Raw genomic sequence first — 18,792 nt, forward strand, 5'->3', positions numbered from 1 at the left:
CCTGTGATGGCCTCTGCTTCGGTGCCAGGTGAGCGGACACGCGATGGGGAGGCAGCAGGCACGGGCAGGCGCCTGTGTCAGCATCAGCGAGCCGCTACCCGGCCGCGGTGGGACTGACGGGCATGAGGGTGGGACAGCGGGGGGTCGGGGATGCGGGAGAGGCTGAGGGGAGCAGGCTCAGCCCCACTGCTGAAAGGCAGCCGAGGAATCTGCATGTAGCTGCTGTGGGACCCAGTTTATGCCAACCACAGGGAGAGCCACAGTGGCCACGGGTTTCCCCCCACCCAGCCAGCAGGGATGGGAACGAGTCGCTCTGACCCCGCAGAGCGCGGTCCCAGGTGTCACCGCTCATGCCACTCACTCACCGGCCCCATCCCACCACCCGGGGCACACGGGATTCCCTGGCGCCTGCCCTGCCCTCTCCACTAGCTTCACCCTGCACCCTGGCACCAGCCAGCCCAGCCCACGGGTGCCTGGATTTCCACTGCCATGTCCCCATAAGCCTGGGCCAAGCCTGACTCAGAAATGCTCTGAAACCAATGGCAGTCCCAGGTAGTGGTGGAGCCCAGGAAGGCGTGATGGGTTCAGCGCAACTCTGGTGCCTGCTGGGGACCTTTGGAATAAGATAACGGCTGGGTCTGCGCATGCTGTGGGAGAGTGGGGCATTCCACAGGGCACAGCACACCCGTTTCCAGCAGGTAAGCAGCGGCCGGAGGCGGTGGAAAATACCCCAGATGCCACGGCCGGAGGCTGTGGGTAACTCTCCTTGCCCCAGGCACAGCTCCTGCTCCAGGACATGGAGTGGGGAGGGGACACCCATGGGAGCCGTGGGGGCACAGGAAGGTGATGGCGGGGCCCCGAGCATCCCCCGAGCAGGTGTCCCGGGGAGGTGAGCTCCTGGCAGCTCTTGGCAGGGGGTTGGCACCAGGACATGCCTGGTGGCAAGAACCCTGCCCTGCACGCAGCATGGGTGCTGGGCCATGGCGATGCCCTGGACGCTGTTGAGGGCCAGGAGCTGAGACTCGCCAGGACAGTCCACAGGACAGGATGGTCCTGGGGACAGCGGTGACAGCCCTGGGCCTGCCACAGCCAGGGAATCCAGCACAACAGGGCACCGGGGGGAGTGTGGCAGGTGCCATGCAGCAGTAGGGCTAGGAAGCGGGCAGCTCCTCAGCGGGGCAGGAGGGAGGGCAGGAGTCGGGGAGCAGTGTTTCAAAGATCACGGGTTGGTATTAATAAATAGGAGGGAGCAGAGCATGCACCTGGCTGGTGACACCTGATCAACTTGGGCACAGCAGGTAGGAGGGCTGGGGGAAATGTGGGGACTCGGGCTGGCACAGCCCCGGGCACTCTGCGAGTGGCTCGCAGGTCTGGTTGCAAGTGAGCACCTCGGGACCAGCCAGGGCCACCAGCTGGGTGAGCCCGGCAGGACAGCGGCAGCTCTCAGCTCGAGCCCCAAGCAAGGCCAGGCTGTGGATCTGTACAGAGAAGCCTTGGCCCCACCGTCCCAGCCCTGTGAAGGGAAAGACCCCCAGCCCAGCCCCGCTCCTCCATGCCCACGGGCTCACCCTTGCTCCGCAGTGCAGGGGCTGGGGAGGGCGGTGGCGGAGAGATGGTGAGCCCGTGACACTCGCTGGAGGTTGACATTCCTACTCCCCTCATGTGTAAAGGGACAAAGTCTGCAGACAGGGCTGTGGGGTGGCTGGGGCTTTGCTCGGCGGCTGTGCCGGCCCACTGCCCTGGCCGCGCTGCGGTACGTGGAGGAGAAGGGTGGTTAGCACCGAGGTGGGTCCTGTGTGGGCAGGCAGAGGGGGACCCCACCTGGGGCAGCTCTGCTGGCAGCCCCCACCTGTGCACCCCAGTGGGGCAGACGGGGCTGGCGCAGGGCAGGAGCAGGCAGCGCTGATTGCCGAGGCCTCAGCTCCCTCCCTGCCCACACGCCGGCTGCCTGCCACTCTCTGTTGTGAGCTGCTGCCACTGCTTCAGGACTCCCAAAACTCGGCTCACCCCTGGCCTCAGGGCCGATCCTGCACGCCTGGCCGGGACGGGATGGCTCCGCGGGGCGAGCAGGGCTGCAGGAGGGGCTGCGGGGTGAGTAGGGTGCCAGGTGCCCCCAGCCGTGGGGACGTGGCTGAGCTGTCCGTCGTGTCCCCGCAGCAGGCTGGCACGCAGGAGGGCCAGATGGGCATGGCAGTGGAGATGGCACTGAGCCACCGAGCGCCCCGTGAGGTGCTGAGTGAGGCCGACCTGGAGGAGCTGGCACAGCGGAAACCTCCCACCAAGCCCTCACTGCGCAGCTGTCTCCGCAAGACCAGGTAGGACCGCACTGGCCAGGGGGATGTGCCTGGACCCCAGCAGGCACCGTGTACCCCAGCCCCACTGCCACGGGGAGCCTGGCTCTGGCTGTCCCAGCCCCTGCGGTAGACACGGTGTAGACCCAGGGACTGGTCCCCCAAGCCCAAACATCCGCATTCCCACTCTATCCTCCTGCCTGGAGGGACAACCGGTTCCAGTGGATGGAGCTGGGTGTCCCACAGGACCCATTGCTTCCCACGGAGCCCCATCCACTCCCACTGATGTCTCCAAGCCCCTGCACTTGTGCTCAGCCCCGGCTCCTGCTCCTTCCCCACCAGATGCTCGGTCTCCACTGCCAAGTCCCTGCTTTACCGGTTCCTGCCCTTCCTGCGCTGGATGCCCCGCTACCCAGTCAAGGACTGGCTCCTGGGGGATATTGTCTCGGGCTTCAGTGTGGGCATCATGCACCTGCCCCAGGGTGAGTGATGCCATGCCCAGGTTGCCGGGGGCTCCCTGCAGGTTGGGGGGGCCAGGGCTTGGCCATCCGTGACATGTCTCCCTGCTCTGCCATGTCCAGGGCTTGCCTACGCACTGCTGGCCGGGCTGCCGCCTGTCACTGGTCTCTACTCCTCCTTCTACCCCGTCTTCCTCTACTTCTTCTTTGGGACATCCAGGCACAACTCCGTGGGTGAGCTGAAGGACCATGTGCTCCCACAGGGACGGTGGGGAGGGAGCGAGTATGAGAGGGGTGAGCCCTCCTCCACAGCACAGCATTACCACATCACCGGCTGGGGGGGACCTTTCTTGCCTTTACTTTGCCCCACCAAGAAGGTGGTTGGCCAAACCAGAGCCAAAGCACAGTGGGTGCGCTTTGAGCCCAGCCCAAGAGGATAGGTGCCTGTGGACCTCAGAGAGGTCCTGGTGCTGACCTTGGGCTCCCTGCCCACACCCTGCCTGTCCCCAGGCCCCTTTGCTGTCATCTCTGTCATGATCGGGAGCGTGACGGACTCCCTGCTGCCCAGCGAGAACTTCATGGAGTCCGTCAATGGCAGCAACATGACAGTCAATGAGGCACGGCGGGATGCTGCCAGGGTGGAGCTGGTGGCCACCATCACTGTCCTGACGGGCATATTCCAGGTAAGGGGGCCCCAGCCTAGCCTCGCAGGGAACGGGGGGCCGTGGTGCCCCAGGGCCACACGCTGTGGGTCGCTTCTGCTGCCTCTCCTTCCAGGTGGCCCTGGGCCTGCTGCAGTTCGGCTTCGTGGTGACCTACCTCTCGGACCCGCTGGTGCGTGGCTACACCACTGCTGCCTCCGTGCATGTCCTCGTCTCCCAGCTCAAGAATGTCTTTGGGGTCTCCCTGGGCGAGCACTCAGGGCCGCTCTCACTGTTCATGGTGAGTGGGGGCTCACTGCTGCCCAGGACTCCCCAGGTGCTCACCTGTGGGGCACATGGAGGCCCCCCAAAACCTGCCAGGGAGGAATCTGCTTTCCTGAGCCCTTTCCCTCCTCCTGTGTCCTCTAGACCTTCATTGAGATTTGCCAGAAGCTGCCACAGACCAACGTGGGCACTCTGGTGACAGCCATCATTGCCATGGTGGCCATCTTCGCCGTGAAAGAGTTCAACCACATATTCGCCACCAAGCTGCCCATGCCTATCCCCATCGAGCTTATCACGGTACCCAGAGCTGCCCCAGCTCCTTGTGGGGATGCAGCCACGGGTGGCCCTGTCCCCTCCAGGGTGGAGAAGGGTGGGATGGAGTGCCTTGGCGAGTGCAGCTCCAGGGCATGTGTCCCCTCCTCCTCCACCATGGTCCCTGTGCAGGAAGGCCCTCCCTCACTCCAGCCATCCTCCCCCAGATCATTGTCTCCACTGGCATCTCCTATGGCGTCAACCTGAACGCCAAATTTGGCATCTCTGTGGTGGGCCACATCCCCAGCGGGTGAGCACAGGCGGGCGGTGAGGGTGGCTGTGCTGGGGCACCGCGCTGCCCGCGGGACCCCCCTTTTGAGCCCCATCTCCCTGTCTTGGCTGTAGGTTGAAGCCGCCTGTGGTCCCTAACGTCAGCTACTTTGGGCAGGTTGTGGGCAATGCCTTCGCCATTGCTGTGGTGGGCTACGCCATCTGCATCTCCCTGGGTAAGATCTTTGCCCTGAAGCATGGCTACAAAGTGGACAGCAACCAGGTGATGCTCTGACGCACAGGGCCCCTTCCCTGGGTGAAAACCAAGCTTGTACTTCTTGCAGCCAGGGGTAGGCATGGTGCTCCCACACCGCTGCTCTGTCCCCGCAGGAGCTGATCGCGCTGGGCCTCTGCAACTTCCTGGGGGGCTTCTTCCAGTGTTTTGCCATCAGCTGCTCCATGTCACGGAGCCTGGTGCAGGAGAGCACAGGGGGCAACAGCCAGGTGGGTCTGGGCAATGCTGCCTCCCCCCGCGGGGCTGGACTGGGGGCAAGGAACACAGCAAGCAGTGGGTGGCTCACCTCTCACCTCCCACTTTCCTTCCCCTCAGGTAGCTGGTGTCATCTCATCCCTGGTCATCCTGGTGACCATCCTGAAGATCGGAGAGCTCTTCCGGGACCTGCCCAAGGTACATCTGGTCCCATAGCCTCCGTGCCACGTCCCACCCCTGTGCCCGTCCCATGGCAATGTGGTGTGGCAGGGGAACAGCCAAGGGCCATGCCCCAGGCCTGCCCTCAGCATCCTCATAGCTGCAGGCACTTCTCCCTTAGGCCATCTTGTCTGCCATCATCATCATCAACCTCAAGGGTATGTTCAAGCAGTTCAGTGACCTCCGCACGCTCTGGAAGTCCAACCAGGTGGACCTGGTAAGGTGCTGACCGGCCCTGGGGCTTTGCTCTTGTCCCTGGAGAGGGTTTCTCCACCCTCCCCGAGGCTTGCAGGTGCCAGCAGAGAGGTCATGCTGCAGCTAACCACGTCTCCCTTCCAGATGGTCTGGATTGTGACCTTCGTGGCCACCCTCATGCTGAACTTGGACATTGGCCTGGGGGCCTCAGTGGCCTTCGGGCTGCTCACCGTCATCTTCCGCACCCAGCTGTGAGTACCCCAGGGCTGGGGCCAGTGCTGCATCCCGAGGGCAAGGGGAAGCCCGTGGTGACCTCAGCCCCTTGCTCTGCTCCCTGCAGCCCCCACTACTCCATCCTGGGGCGCGTCTCCGACACCGATGTCTACCGGGACGTGGCTGAATACCAGATGGTAACAGCACCAGGGGGGTGGGAGAAGAGCCGCCTGCAATGGGGGGGCAGTTCAAAGCACCCCCAGGGGCTGTTTGCTGGGGAAAGGAGCGGGGGGCATTTTGGGCGAGGGAGGGAAGGGGGGCAGGGGACTCCATTCCTGGGGTAGCACCCTCCCCATCTGCCCCCAGGCACAGGAGGTCCCTGGCGTGAAGATCTTTCGCTCCTCCTCCACCCTCTATTTTGCCAATGTGGAGCTGTATGCTGAGGCCCTGAAGAAAAAGGTAGGAGAGCTGCCAGCCCCCTGGTGTCCCCAGCCTGCCGACACCTGGGGCACCTGGGGACACGGGGCTGCATTGTTTGGCAGAGCGGCATCAACGTGGACCGCCTGATCGAGAAGAAGAAGAAGGCCCTCAAGAAGCTGAAGAAACAGCAGAAGAAAGCAGAGAAGGAGAAGGCAAAGAGAAAAAAGGTGCTTCCCTGCCACGGGGGAACCCTCTGGTGCCACCCTGCACCGCCTCCCTGCCTGGCCCTGGCCCTCCCACCCATGCATTTGCCGGGCTTGGTGGCCTGTGGGACTCCCGGTTCAGTCTGGGGCCGCTGGGTGAGAAGAGGCACTGGGGCCAGGCCATGGTGTCACACCCAGGGTCGGCAGGGAAAGCCGGGCCGTTAATGATTAGGTGGAGCCAGTGAGTCATTAGCTGTTTGGCCAGTTTATCAGAACTAAGAGCTAGAGCAAAGGCTGACCTGGTGCCAGCTAATGAGCCCAGCTCTGGAGAGGGTCACTGGGGAGAGGGGTGGGTCCCGGCGCATCAGGAAAAAGCCCAAAGTAGGTGAAGGTGCGAGCAACTCACCTCTCCCGGGGACATCCACTGCCTGTGCCCTAACACAGCCAAAGAGCCTCGCCAAGCCCCACTGTGCGATAGAGCCCAGCCAGGGGTACCGCCAGACCCCGTGCAGTGAGGCCGGGTCTCCTTCCCTCCCCCAGGACACAGAGGATGGACAGAATGGTCCGGGCGTGGCAGTGATCGAGCTGAGCGGGGCGGAGGGCAGCACGCCCCCCAAGCCCACCTTGCACACCCTGGGGCTGCCCCAGCCCAGCTTCCACGCCGTCATCTTGGACTTCAGCCCCGTCAGCTTCGTGGACACCGTCTCCATCAAGATCCTGAAGAACGTAAGAGGCTGGGGGAGCAGGCGGGCCGGCAGCCTTGCCACGGGTGTCCCCGGGACCCTGCAGGGTAGCCCGATGGCTGCTGCCTGTCCCTCTTCCCAGGCAAAATGTTTTCTCCCTTTTGCAGATCTTCAGAGATTTCCATGAGATAGAAGCGGACGTCTTCATTGCTGGCTGCCCAGGTGAGAAGGCTCTGCAGAGCCATCAGCCCCTGCTAGGCGTACCCACCCCCTTCGGGACACAGCTCCCTCCATGGTGTCCCCATCCCCAGGGTTTCCCCAGGAGACAGGTGCTGCAGGTTGTCCCATGGGCCCAGTCTGAGCCCTGCAGCCCCCAGCGGGGCAGCTGGATCCCTGGTGTCCCCCGCAGCGCAGGGGGAGGGAGGCTGCTCCGGGTGGGGGATGGTGGGCTCAGCCAGGTGCTACAGCTTTGGATGTTTCTCCCTCCACACAGAGCCCGTCCTCGCCCAGCTGGAGCGGGGCAACTTCTTCAGCTCGGCCATCACCAAGCACTGCTTCTTCCCCTCGGTGCACGACGCTGTGCTCCACATCAGTGGGGAGCAGCGCCAGACCTTGGTAAGCACCCAGCCTCGCCGTCCCCGTGACTGCGATGGGAGGGAGGCAGCCAAGCCAGCCCTTCCCTGCCTGTGCCCCTTAGGTGGACCTCAGCACCAGGATGTAGTCCCGCAAGAGGAAGACGTCTCCCCGAGGAGCCGGGTGGGCGAGGAGGGCTTTGCCACCCTGATGGCACCAACTCGCCCACCCCGGGGCCCAGAGGCCTCGTACCCCCACCAGCCCCTCCGGACTCCGAGAGCTGGGGCCCTGCCCCGGCCGTGAGCTCCCCGCGACGGAGCTGCTGCAGGCCGTCACGCCAACGTGCCCGCTTGGCTGCCCCACTCGGCCCTGGCACGGGCCTGTCCCACCAGGCCGGGCTCTGGTTTGGGGGGTGGCAGAGGGGCCCCAAGACTCGGTCAAGGGGGGGGCCCGCTCCCGACAGTGGGTTGGCGTCACAGATAAAACCGTGTACCATGTCTCAGGCTTCGTTTTAATGCACTTTCCTCAATAAAGGTGACTGCAGGCAGCGCCGCTTGGCTGCACCCTGGCACTGGTGGGCACTGCCCGGCTGGGCCCAGGCCCGGGCCTGGCCCTCCCTGCGGGCAGGCTTGGCCCGCCACCCCCCCCCCCCGGCCTTTTTCTGCCACTTTTCCCCCGCCGCGACCCGCTCCGGGCCCGCGGGGCTGCGGCCGAGGGAGCGGTACGGGCGGGGACCCCCCACCCGGGACCCCCCACCCGGGACCGCCATCCCCCGGGCAGCCCCGCGGCTCCAGCCGCCACCGGGGGGCGCCTCCCCACGCCCGCACGACTTTGCGCATGCGCCCCTCTCCGCCGGCGCGGACGGCCTCCACCTCGTGCGCATGCGTATCGCTGAGTCGCCAGCGGCCGCTCGGCCTCGTGCGCGTGCGCCTCCCCGCCCACAAGGCCCTCCTCCCTGCGCAGGCGCGCTGCAGCCCGCTCGGTCGGCGGCGGCGGGGAGAAGATGGCGGCTTCCTCTGTGTGCCGGGCGGGGTGCGCGGCCGGGCGGGCCTTGCTGTGGGGCCCTCGCCCCTCCGTGAGTTCACCGCGGCCGCCGGCGGCGGGGGCAGCGGCGAGGTGGGCCGGGGGGAGGCCGGCAATGGGAGCGGTGCAGTGGGGCTGCCGGGCCTAGCCTGCCGGTCGGCCGGGAAGGTCACAGGGACGCGGCGGCCGGTGCGGGGCGGGCGGCGGTCGCCATGGAAACCCCCCTGCTTGCGGGGCTTGCCGGGGGCCTGCTGTCCGCCCCCCTCCTCCGCCCTGGTACGGGGTTTTGACCGGTTCATGGGACTCTTCCCTGGGGTTTTCGACCAGCTCGAAACCTCTGGCGCTGCGGAGGGTTTCCAGTTCTCCGGTTAACGAACGGTGTGTAGCGGGAACTCCTCAATATAAACGTGAAAGAGCTTGTCTGGCCTCGCTTCGGCCAGCTGTGTGCCCAGCGGTCTGCATTCTGGAGGTCTGCCCTGCAGAGGGGAGTTGCTGGTTAGTGGTGATCATAGCCTTTATTTTTTATAGGCAGCTTTGTTGACAAGGAACCGAGGTGCTGCCACCTATGCCCAGACACTCCATAATATCCCTGAGACCCAAGTCACCACTCTAGACAATGGTCTCCGAGTAGCTTCGGAGGAGTCCAATCAGCCAACGTGTACGGTAAGCTTAAGATAGGTTAAGGGCTTACTTGAAAGGCAGTCTTGCCTACTCTGTAGCTGGTCTCCTAAAAGTGACAAACCCCTATTTGAACTGAAGCTTTTGACAGAGACCCTACCACTTCTGTTTGTTAACTGGTGGGATTAATGTAGCAGTAGAAGGCCTAGCCTGGCTTTGTATAAGTTTGTAGTCAAGCTTTCACGCTCTAGAAGTTTTCTCAGCCTTACAGTTTTTGTGTAAGCAGTAAGTGATCAGTAGTAGTTATATATCTGGCAAAACTAGCAAAGGCTTTTGTGAAGCTGCTAGAAAAAAAGCCAAAATGTGTACAGGAAATAGTTCCTGGTGCTTGTTGTTATTTTGATGCTACTAGTGCAATGTCTGTGGAGCAGACTTCTTGCTCCTGCTGTTATATTTGTGGCATGAGGCTTGAACATGCTCTTTGTTTTCCTTTTTAATATGTGTATTGTCATTCTAATATTGTGCTTTTGCCGTTAGGTGGGTGTGTGGATTAGGGTGGGGAGCCGCCATGAAAACGAGAAGAACAGTGGGGCCGGTTACTTCCTGGAACATCTGGCCTTTAAGGTAAGGAGTTGTGCTAGGTCTGGCACAGGACTGCATGGAGAGCTGTTCTAAGTATTCCACTTGTATATTGCGCTCTTGCTTCGGAGGCTGTAGTCGTTAAAACAGAGCGTAAATTGGGTCATCTGAGTCCCAGAGACTTTGCACATAGTATAAAAATAAACTTAAAAAAGTACCTAGCCTATATGGTGCTCTTTGGTTGAATACGCAGCAACTTGCAAGCATGCATGAATTAAGGCAACTCTTATTTACTAGTTGGTATTTCCCCTCTTAAAGGAAAAAAGTTGTAAGTAACAAGTGAGACTGAGTCTGTGATGCTGTGGTTTCAATCACTGACTGTCCCAGCCATTGTGTAGCGCACATACAGGACTATGTTATGAACCATATTTCTTCAGGTTAGCAGGCAGAGCTCAAAGCAGCGTTTCCTGTAGCCATCTATTTTTCTTTGGTTTTCTTAGTGGACCAGCAAAGTTTAGAGGCTACAGCTCTTACTTTTCTAATAATGTAAGCGTCTGCTGAACAGCTCTAGGGCAGAAGGCATCTAAGCCTGGGACTTGCTGACTCGAGTCCAGCCTGTGCCATCATAGGCAACTGCAGCATCTGGCTTGCTCCTTAAGAGTTGAGCTCTGTATTAGAAGTAGGTTTCTGCTCCCATTCGGCTTCCAAATATTGCTGGTTGGATAGCTGGTAACCTGCTTATTTTTGATTTAGGCTTGTTCTTGGTTTATTTCCATGAATGTGATCTTCAGCCACTGTTGTCTCTTAGCGTAGGTGGTCTTCCCTGCTGGGTTTTTATTGGTCTTTCAAAGTACGCCTCAGCCATCCTTTAGCTAGGTAAATAAGCCAAGTTTTAAATCTCTTGCTTTCTGCACTTGCTCTTGACTTTTATAAATCATGTGACAGGTTTTACTGTTTTAGGTTTTTAATGTTCTTTTCCTTCCTTTAGTTCTGCCCAAGAGGGAAATCTGTTCACTTCATAATTGTGTTTATCTGGGGTTTTTTAGGGCACAAAGAAGCGTCCTGGTGCTGCCTTTGAAAAGGAGGTGGAGAGTATGGGTGCTCACCTGAACGGGTACACCTCGCGTGAGCAGACTGCCTATTACATAAAAGCCTTGTCCAAGGACATGCCTAAAGGTGGGATGGCCAACGGGCAAAGTCTGATTTGGAGCTTAAGCAAGCGCTTGTCCTTGTGTTTCTCTCCTACCAGCATCCTTTCTAACAACAGACCAGGGAATGAAGTCATAGCTGAGCCATAAATTGGAGGGAGTTGAAAAGAGCACTGCCATGACATGGTGCATCAAGGCTGCAAGTTCATGTGTTCGTAAAACCAGTTTTGCAAAACTCTTGTTATGTCAGGCTGCACTATATTCCCAGGAGGGAGAGGGGGTGTTCAGTAGTCTGTGGTTGTTTTATGGAGCTGAGAAACTGAGGTCAGCGACAGCTACTGTGTCAGGAGTCCTCAGTGCAGCTCTTGCAGGTGTTGCTTGTGCTCTTGTACCATGTGCAGACTCCTCTTCAGGTCGGTTTTGTCCAGAGGCGGTGATTTGAGTCAGAGCTATGGGCCCTACTGTAGATGTGGGCCTACACTGTAGAGGTCACGTTGTCTGTAAGGATTTGATGTGTATCTGCAACAGTACCTTGCTTCTGACATGCTTCACCTTCTGCAGTTGTTGCCTGCTTTCCGCTGGCAGTGATGCTTGGCAAGGTGACTTGGAGACTTCATGCTAAAACAGTGTTGTTTGTCCCTCCTTGATGCTGTGGGAATAGGTAGTACTCATCTCTAGGTTGCATCCCCTCCCCAGCGTGGTTTGTTGCTCACTCCTCTTGCAGTGCCCCTGCTGCCTGTGTGTCTTTTCTCCTTTCAGCAGCACTGGGTAGCAGTCAGGCAGCAGGATTGCTAACATAGGAAATGTGTTGCAGTTGTAGAGCTTCTTGCTGACATTGTGCAGAACTGTGCACTGGAAGAGTCTCAGATCGAGAAGGAACGTGGTGTCATCCTTCAGGAGCTGAAAGAAATCGACAGCAACTTGACAGATGTTACCTTTGATTACCTTCATGCCACTGCTTTCCAGGGGACTGCTCTGGCCCGCACTGTTGAGGGGACCACAGAGAACATCAAGTGAGCAATAGGCTGGATGTGGTACACAGCCCGTGGGTTCAGTCCTTGGGGTGCATGACTGCTGCTTCTCAGTAGTGGTGACTGCATGAGGAAACCAGTCTGTACACAGAAGTGATCTGTGCCCCTGCGCTTCTTGTTGTGTCTTGACTGTGTTTTTCCTGTTGGCGCTGGTGAAAGTGTAATGCTGCACACATTCTTTAGAATCCCCCTCATGCAAGACATGAGGTTGGTAGGGCCAGGTTGAACCTCCTCCCATACTTGTCAGTTTGACACCGTTAGATAAATTAAGAGCTAGGGGTGCTTGTTAAAGCAGTGACCTTCAGCATACACACCTGTTGGGGTACTGGCAGCTCAGTGCCCAAGGTCAGTACTCTCTAGTCTGTATTGAAGTCTGTCCTTAACTCTCCTTCTTGGCCACTGGTTTCCGTTCTCTGTGTTCTGGCATTAGAACACAGGGAAAATGCAGACAGTACAGTCTTGCTTCTAAAAATTATTATTACCCCGTAACTAAGAGAATCAACGTCACTGCTGTCTCTGCATTGTGAACTTGCTTCTCCTAAACCTCTCAGCCCTCCAACTCAGAGATGCTGATACACTGGGTCTCTTTGTTCTTTCTAGGCATCTGACTCGAGCAGATCTAGTTTCATATTTTGATGCTCACTTCAAGGCACCTCGTATGGTCCTGGCAGCTGCTGGAGGTAAGTTCTAGATCCTTGTCATTCTGGGAAGCCTGGGTGTTTTCAAGCTGGTGATCAAACCCCTGTCACACACCTCTAATGTAAAATCAGATGATTTTGTTAAATTAAACTGTTTAAGACTGCAAATCTTTCTCTCTTCTATTGCCAGGTATTTCCCACAAAGAGCTGGTAGATGTAGCTAGGCAACACTTCAGTGGAGTGCCTTTTACGTACAAAGAGGATGCTGTGCCGATGCTCCCGCGCTGTCGCTTCACAGGGAGTGAGGTAAAGATGTTTTGGTCCCAAACAAAACAAGCAGCTGTTGCCAAACTGTTGAATTAATGTGAAACCAATTATAGCTGCTTCTGAGAGGAAAAATCTGTTTGTATATCTCAGAGAAGCTGATGATGCAGCATCTTGGTAGTGCCCCCATGTTCTGTTCTTGGGGCTTATTGCCACAACGTCTTGGGTTTTAGATAGGACCCAAATCTGTTAGGAATGTGAGACTGTTGCTCACATCATGTGCTGCAAAACTCATATTGGAGCAGCTGGTTTGTGCTCAGTAGTGCCTGAGACTATTTCATTTCACTGGGATAGTACCAAGTCCCCCAGTTTGTCAGCCTGGCATTGCAACAGGCTGCAGACAAAGCCAGTGTTCATGCAGTTCTTCCCTGCTCCTTCATGATTTTCTAGATCCGTGCCAGAGATGATGCTCTGCCTGTTGCCCATATTGCTCTTGCCGTGGAGGGGCCAGGATGGGCTGATCCAGACAACGTTGTCCTCAATGTAGCTAATGCTGTCATTGGACGCTATGACCGCACTTTTGGAGGTGGTAAGGTAAGAGGCTTGTGAGTGTGATAGGGAGAGCCTGGAGCCTTTTAGTATGAAGTATTATGGAGATCTGTGGTGGATTGACCCTGGTTGGATGCCAAGTGCCCACCAAAGCTGCTCTATCACTCCGCCTCCTCAGCTGGACAGGAGAGAGAAAATATAATGAAAGGCTCATGGGTTGAGATAAGGACAGGGAGAGATCACTCACCAATTACTGTCATGGGCAAAATAGACTCGACTTGGGGAAATTAGTTTCATTTATTACCAATCAAATCAGAGTAGGATAATGAGAAATAAAACTAAATCTTAGAACACCTTCCCTCCACCCCTCCCTTCTTCCCGGGCTTGGCTTTACTCCTGATTTTCTCTACTTCCTCCCCACCCCAGCGGCACAGGGGGACAGGGAATGGGGGTTGCGGTCAGATCATCGCACGTTGTCTCTGCTGCTCCTTCCTCTGCAGCGGGAGGATTCCTCACACTCTTCTGCTGCTCCCACGTGGGGTCCCTCCCACAGGAGACAGTCCTCTATGAACTTCTCCAACATGAGTCCTTTCCACAGGCTACAGTTCTTCATGGACTGCTCCAGTGTGGGTCCCTTCCACAGGGTCACAAGTCCTGCCAGCAAATTGCTCCAGCACAGGCTTCCCATGGGGTCACAGCCTCCTTCAGGCATCCACCTGCTCTGGCGTGGGATCCTCCACGGGCTGCAGGTGGATATCTGCTCCACTGTGGACCTCCATGGGCTGCAGGGGGACAGCCTGCCTCACCATGGTCTTCACCATGGGCTGCAGGGGGTTGCGGGGGAATCTCTGCTCTGGTGCCTGGAGCACCTCCTTCCCCTCCTTCTTCATTGACCTTGGTGTCTGCAGAGTTGTTTCTGTTACATATTCTCACTCCTCTCTCCAGCTGCAGTTGCTGCTGCACAGGTTGTTGGGTTTTTTTCCCCCCCTTCTTAACCATGTTATCACAGAGGCGCTACCCTTGTCGCTGATGGACTCGGCCTTGGCCAGTGGTGAGTCCATCTTGGAGCCAGCTGCCACTGGCTCTGTCGGACATGGGGGAAGCTTCTAGCAGCTTCTCACAGAAGCCAACCCTGTAGCCCCCCTGGTACCAAAACCTTGCCACGCAAACCTAATACAAGACCCTGGGTGAATGTGCTTTATGGGAGGCTGTTGTGGTTAGCTTCCAACTATGAAGGGGTTAGGAGTCTGGAAAGTAGGATAGAAGTGTAATCGAGGCTAATCCAGACAGTTCTTGAGAGGTGATGCTAGGAGATGAACTGAGCCTTCTCTGCTAAGTTTGGAAGAGGTTTAGCTGATGAATTCTCAAGAGCTTATTCCTACCCTTACAAAATAACCACTCGGTTGGGGTGGTGATGGAAGCAGGACAGGGTAGTCTGTAGTCTCATGATGCAAGCTTGCCTTACAACTGCAAAGCAAGTGGAACTTGTTTAAAACCCCAGTATTGCATCCATTCTTGTCTGGAATCTGTCTGGCCTGCATAACTGTACTAACCCCTGCTAATGGGAGACCTTGCACTTCCCATTTTCTCCCACTGCTATGGTGGTATGCATACCAGCTCCTCATCTGTGGCTGGGAAAGGAAATGGTTTTGCTGGATGGGCTCTTAGGCCATTGTCTGTGGCTTTTCCAGCAGTGAATCTCATCTGTTGACCACATGAAGGGTCTAAATTAAGCTCTCCTTCAGCAAAGTGTTCCGCTCTGTCTTGTCTGTGGTCTTTGTGAAAACAGCTCAATTGGAAAGAATTTGAGCTGTGAGGAAGCTGCAAGACTGAAATGACTGATGGTATCTCCTTATTTACAGAATCAGTCCAGCAGGCTGGCTACACTTGCTGTGGAGCATAATCTCTGCCACAGTTTCCAGACGTTCAACACCTCTTACTCTGATACTGGCCTCTTCGGTTTCCATTTTGTTTCCGATCCTCTGTCCGTAGATGATATGCTGTATTGTGCTCAGGGGGAGTGGTAAGTACAACTTCAGCAGCAGTTTAAGATCTGACCCTCTTGTGGGAGACTGAGCTGGTCGGTGGAGTGTATGAGGTCTTCAGAGAGCTGTGTCTCTTTATGAACTTCTTGTTAACTTGCATTCTGGTTAAGTGATCTTGTAAGTGGTTTCTGTAAATGTCTTAGGATGTGGCTTTTGAGGAGCTATTTTAATCCCTTGGGGCTCTTCAGGTCTTTCATTCATGCTTCTGAGTATTAGCACTGAGGCTTTGGTTTTTTTATATACAAGTGAGACCATTCCTTAGAGACAAGGCTTTCCCAGGTGCCCAAGAGACATATCTCCATTGTCTTGTTAAGCTTGAGCAAAGCAGGCAGAGTTCCTGCCTTTCAGACTGTTGTGTTCTGGCTGATAAATGCCCCGCTGCTGGAGTCATGCCTGTGTTTGGGGCCTTCTGTCTGTCCGTCTTACTGTATACATGTATTTCCCAGTAGTGGTTCGAAGCTACATCTGAGATTCAGAGCCGAGCTGTGCTGTGTGTGGAGCAGATGGAGTTAGTCCTTGCCCCAGAGACGTTGCAGTTGGCAGGGGAGGAAGGGATTTAGCAGCTGGAGTCCAAACAGACTCTGTGGAACTGTCTTGTTCTTTCAGCATCAGTTTCCATAGCAGCTTGCCATGTGTGGGAATAGCTGACACGCCTGCCTTCTCTTGTGATAGCGTACTGCAGACCTCTTGCCGCTGTGCCTGATGGGCAAGCTAGAGCCAGCACCAGGGCTGCTTAGACCTTTGTGAGTGTAACTCAGTGTGTAACCTGCTGGCTGATATCCCCCGCCTGTAAGCTTGAGCTCTTACCTCCTGCTGTTCAGTGCTCCCCAGTTCTTAGCTGCTCTGTGTGATCAAGAATGAATCTCAAGCCTGCAAGACAAGTGATGTTGATAATAGCTTATTTCTGCAGAGGGTTGGGAAAGGGAGGAATTCACTTTCTGTCTGAGCAGACAAATGTCTTTAAGAACTTCAGTGGTCTTTCCATCTCCTTTCCAGGATGCGTCTGTGCACTAGTACCACAGAGTCAGAGGTGAAGAGAGCCAAGAACTATCTCCGAAATGCCATGGTGGCTCAACTGGATGGTATGTTCTGGTTTATGGATTGACCACTGTGCAGCTTTCAGAGGGTTACCACTTATGTCTCTCCTGGGGAGCAGGAGCTCTGCTAGACATTGCAGTACTGCTGGCAGGCACTGGGCAAAACTTTCTTTCCCCTGCTCTGTGTTCTTCCTGCCATGTTGTCAAAGCAGCTGACACCAGCCTGCTGTGCTCCAGGCTAGCTCTGACTCTGTAAACTTCTAGTTGTTCTGTTGCTGAGAGTGAATAACGTGCTGCCTGGTGAAGTGAGAATTGAGACCCTCAAACTGGTCCGCCTTGGCTGTAGCACTTTGGAGACCCAGCGAAGCAATCTTTGTATTGCTTAACTCCTGCCGGAGCTGCTTAGAGTGGTAACTACAACTGGTGCTTCATTAGAAGCCAGTTTAACGGCTAGAGTTTCTTCTATCTGCTTTGACTGATGATCAGACTGTGCAATTCTGGAAGGCTTTCTGCTATGCTGACCATGCGATACCTTCAACATCTAGGTACTACACCGGTGTGCGAGAATATTGGAAGCCATCTCTTAAACTATGGACGCCGTATCCCTCTGGAGGAGTGGGATGCCAGGATTGCTGTAGGTATCCATTTGTTTTGCTTGGGGTACCTGAGCATGGTTGGTGTCAGCGTTTTCTGGCCTTAGTTTGCTGCAGTAACATGAGGCTTACTTATGCCTTAGTCAAGCTGCCTGGAGTCCAGGTGGTTAGCTCACTGACACTGATATAAATATGTCCGAATCTCTGGCATGGACTAGGTGTATCCTGTGTCCCTGTGGCTGGATTCAGTCCATCCCAGAAAGAGGGCATATGCCTGCGTTAAGCAGCACAACTTGAAATTCCTTTAACAGTTTCCCTAGAGGTGGCCAGCATCTAGTTTGTTTAATTCTGCAGCCACTGTATCCCTTGGAAGGCTTCAGATTGTGGACTGCCATGTTTTCTGTACCCTCAGAAGAATGCGCCATGTAGAACATGAGCCATCCTTGCAGACAGGAGCTGGACAGTTGGTGCAGATGGCCCCCAAGGGTCTGACTGTCTGTTTAATGATGTTGATAAGTAATGGCAACAGTAACTTCCATCTTTGAGAAGTGCATGTCTGCTAGAAGGGTCATTAATTGCTTGTTTGATATTTATTAGGCCGTTGATGCAAGAATGGTGAGAGAGGTCTGCAGTAAATACATTTATGACAAATGCCCGGCAATTGCAGCAGTTGGTAAGTAGTACGTGGCAATTGGTACACAGTAGCTCAAAAAACAGGAAGGGGTCAAGAGCTGAGCGGAAATGAGCTGCAGGCAGTTTTCATGTGTCTGTTCTGGCCTCCTAACCACTCTGGTTCTTTGCTGGTATCCTCCTACCTCTGCACATCAGATGTGCCAAGGCACATTTACCAGGAGATCAAACCTGCAGGTGATGGAGACACAGTAGCAGTGAGCTGCTGGCTGTCCTCCCACCTCTCTACTTGCTGTGGAGCCATGACTAAGATTGGGAGTCCCATAGCTGGGTGCGGGCCCAGCAGCATCTGCCAGGTGTCCTTACCCTGAGGTCATGGTGGTTTATGTAAGGGAAGTGAAGGGACCTGATTCTCTTGTGCTGCTCTGGCATGTCTGTCTGGCCAAGGACAAATTCCTCTCGGAAAACCTGCCTGAGCAGCTCAGCTCCGCTCTGCTGCCTCCTTCCTGTATGTTGTGGATTCCCCTCCTCCATGCAGCTGTTTCCTCTGGCCTTCAAAGCTTGGAAAAGGGAGATGGTTTTTGAACAGGAAGTTGGAATGAACTAGCCAAAATCTCCGTGACTTGGTGGCTCCCTGTATTTCATACCTGTATGTGGAGCTGTACTGAGCATTGCAGAGCAGTGTGAGAAGACAACTTCCTCTGAGGAAACAAGTAACGATTTCTCTGTCAGGAGGTGGTATCTGCTGGTTTTCCTGATGCAGGTTTGAGCTGTGGTTGCCTGGGTTTGTGCATAGCTGCCCTGGATTGTGAGCACAGTCTGCTCTGCCACCATCTGCTTTAAGACCATGGGAAACTGCACAGGGATTTTAACTACATCTCTGATGACTAACTCCTGTTCTGTTCACTCAGGTCCCATTGAACAGCTCTTGGATTACAACCGTATCCGCAGTGCCATGTACTGGATCCGTTTCTAGGATGTGTCCCTGCAGGTTGGAAATAATGAAGCTGTGGACTGTGACAGGTTCCCTCTGGCTCTGAATGTCATGTGCACCAGGGGCAAGATGAGTCTCATCAAAATGGCTGTTTTCTCGGCATTAAATGTATAAAAATAAAAATAATATATCCTGTATGGAGTTGGTTCTGCTGGGAGTTGACCATGTCTTGCTGGGTTGTGTATGTAGACATTGTTAATCTTGCCAAACTGGTGAGATACTGGACCAATCAGTCTTGATTTGTCAGGGCTTATACTAGAATCTTGTCTGTCTGTCTGCAGCCCTGCCTCCTCTGTCCTGAGCTGGCAGTGTCCTAGTTCAGAGGTCTTGTCTTCAGGCTGATTGAAGGAAGTTTTTCCACTGGTACAAGGCTGCCAGGGTAGCTCTAGCTATTTCCACTGTGCCCTTCTGTGCAGGCAGCAACATGGTCAAACTTGGGCAGTAGCAGTG

General features: G+C 55.9%; 2 protein-coding genes across 2 annotated transcripts; both read left to right on the plus strand.

The window, feature by feature from the left end:
* Positions 1–2,181: 2,181 nt before the first annotated feature.
* SLC26A6 (solute carrier family 26 member 6) lies at positions 2,182–7,796 on the plus strand. Its single transcript, XM_052776945.1, has 19 exons — positions 2,182–2,315; positions 2,634–2,773; positions 2,873–2,983; positions 3,260–3,432; positions 3,527–3,691; positions 3,820–3,972; positions 4,155–4,237; positions 4,333–4,480; positions 4,588–4,701; positions 4,808–4,885; positions 5,028–5,123; positions 5,246–5,352; positions 5,442–5,511; positions 5,681–5,773; positions 5,857–5,961; positions 6,478–6,663; positions 6,788–6,842; positions 7,114–7,235; positions 7,318–7,796. The coding sequence occupies exons 1-19, from the start codon at positions 2,182–2,184 to the stop codon at positions 7,339–7,341; spliced, it is 2,157 nt and encodes a 718-aa protein (XP_052632905.1). The 3' UTR covers positions 7,342–7,796.
* Positions 7,797–8,130: 334 nt separating this feature from the next.
* Positions 8,131–18,476, plus strand: LOC128137159 (cytochrome b-c1 complex subunit 1, mitochondrial). The gene is made up of 13 exons (XM_052777869.1): positions 8,131–8,268; positions 8,745–8,879; positions 9,372–9,458; positions 10,460–10,589; positions 11,376–11,574; positions 12,193–12,272; positions 12,421–12,536; positions 12,945–13,088; positions 14,906–15,066; positions 16,085–16,170; positions 16,671–16,759; positions 17,316–17,391; positions 18,260–18,476. The coding sequence occupies exons 1-13, from the start codon at positions 8,197–8,199 to the stop codon at positions 18,322–18,324; spliced, it is 1,440 nt and encodes a 479-aa protein (XP_052633829.1). The 5' UTR covers positions 8,131–8,196; the 3' UTR covers positions 18,325–18,476.
* Positions 18,477–18,792: the final 316 nt, after the last annotated feature.

The sequence above is a fragment of the Harpia harpyja genome, chromosome Z (assembly GCF_026419915.1).
Source record: "Harpia harpyja isolate bHarHar1 chromosome Z, bHarHar1 primary haplotype, whole genome shotgun sequence".
Classification (NCBI taxonomy): Eukaryota; Metazoa; Chordata; class Aves; order Accipitriformes; family Accipitridae; genus Harpia; species Harpia harpyja.

Excerpts from the sequence above, each read along its gene's own strand:
- SLC26A6 (XM_052776945.1), top strand. The coding sequence starts at position 2,182 with ATGGGCATGGCAGTGGAGATGGCACTGAGCCACCGAGCGCCCCGTGAG. Across the intron at positions 5,512-5,680 it reads ACGTGGCTGAATACCAGATG|GCACAGGAGGTCCCTGGCGT; the intron begins GTAACAGCACCA and ends ATCTGCCCCCAG. Across the intron at positions 6,664-6,787 it reads CCATCAAGATCCTGAAGAAC|ATCTTCAGAGATTTCCATGA; the intron begins GTAAGAGGCTGG and ends TCCCTTTTGCAG.
- LOC128137159 (XM_052777869.1), top strand. The coding sequence starts at position 8,197 with ATGGCGGCTTCCTCTGTGTGCCGGGCGGGGTGCGCGGCCGGGCGGGCC. Across the intron at positions 12,273-12,420 it reads GGTCCTGGCAGCTGCTGGAG|GTATTTCCCACAAAGAGCTG; the intron begins GTAAGTTCTAGA and ends TTCTATTGCCAG. Across the intron at positions 17,392-18,259 it reads CCCGGCAATTGCAGCAGTTG|GTCCCATTGAACAGCTCTTG; the intron begins GTAAGTAGTACG and ends CTGTTCACTCAG.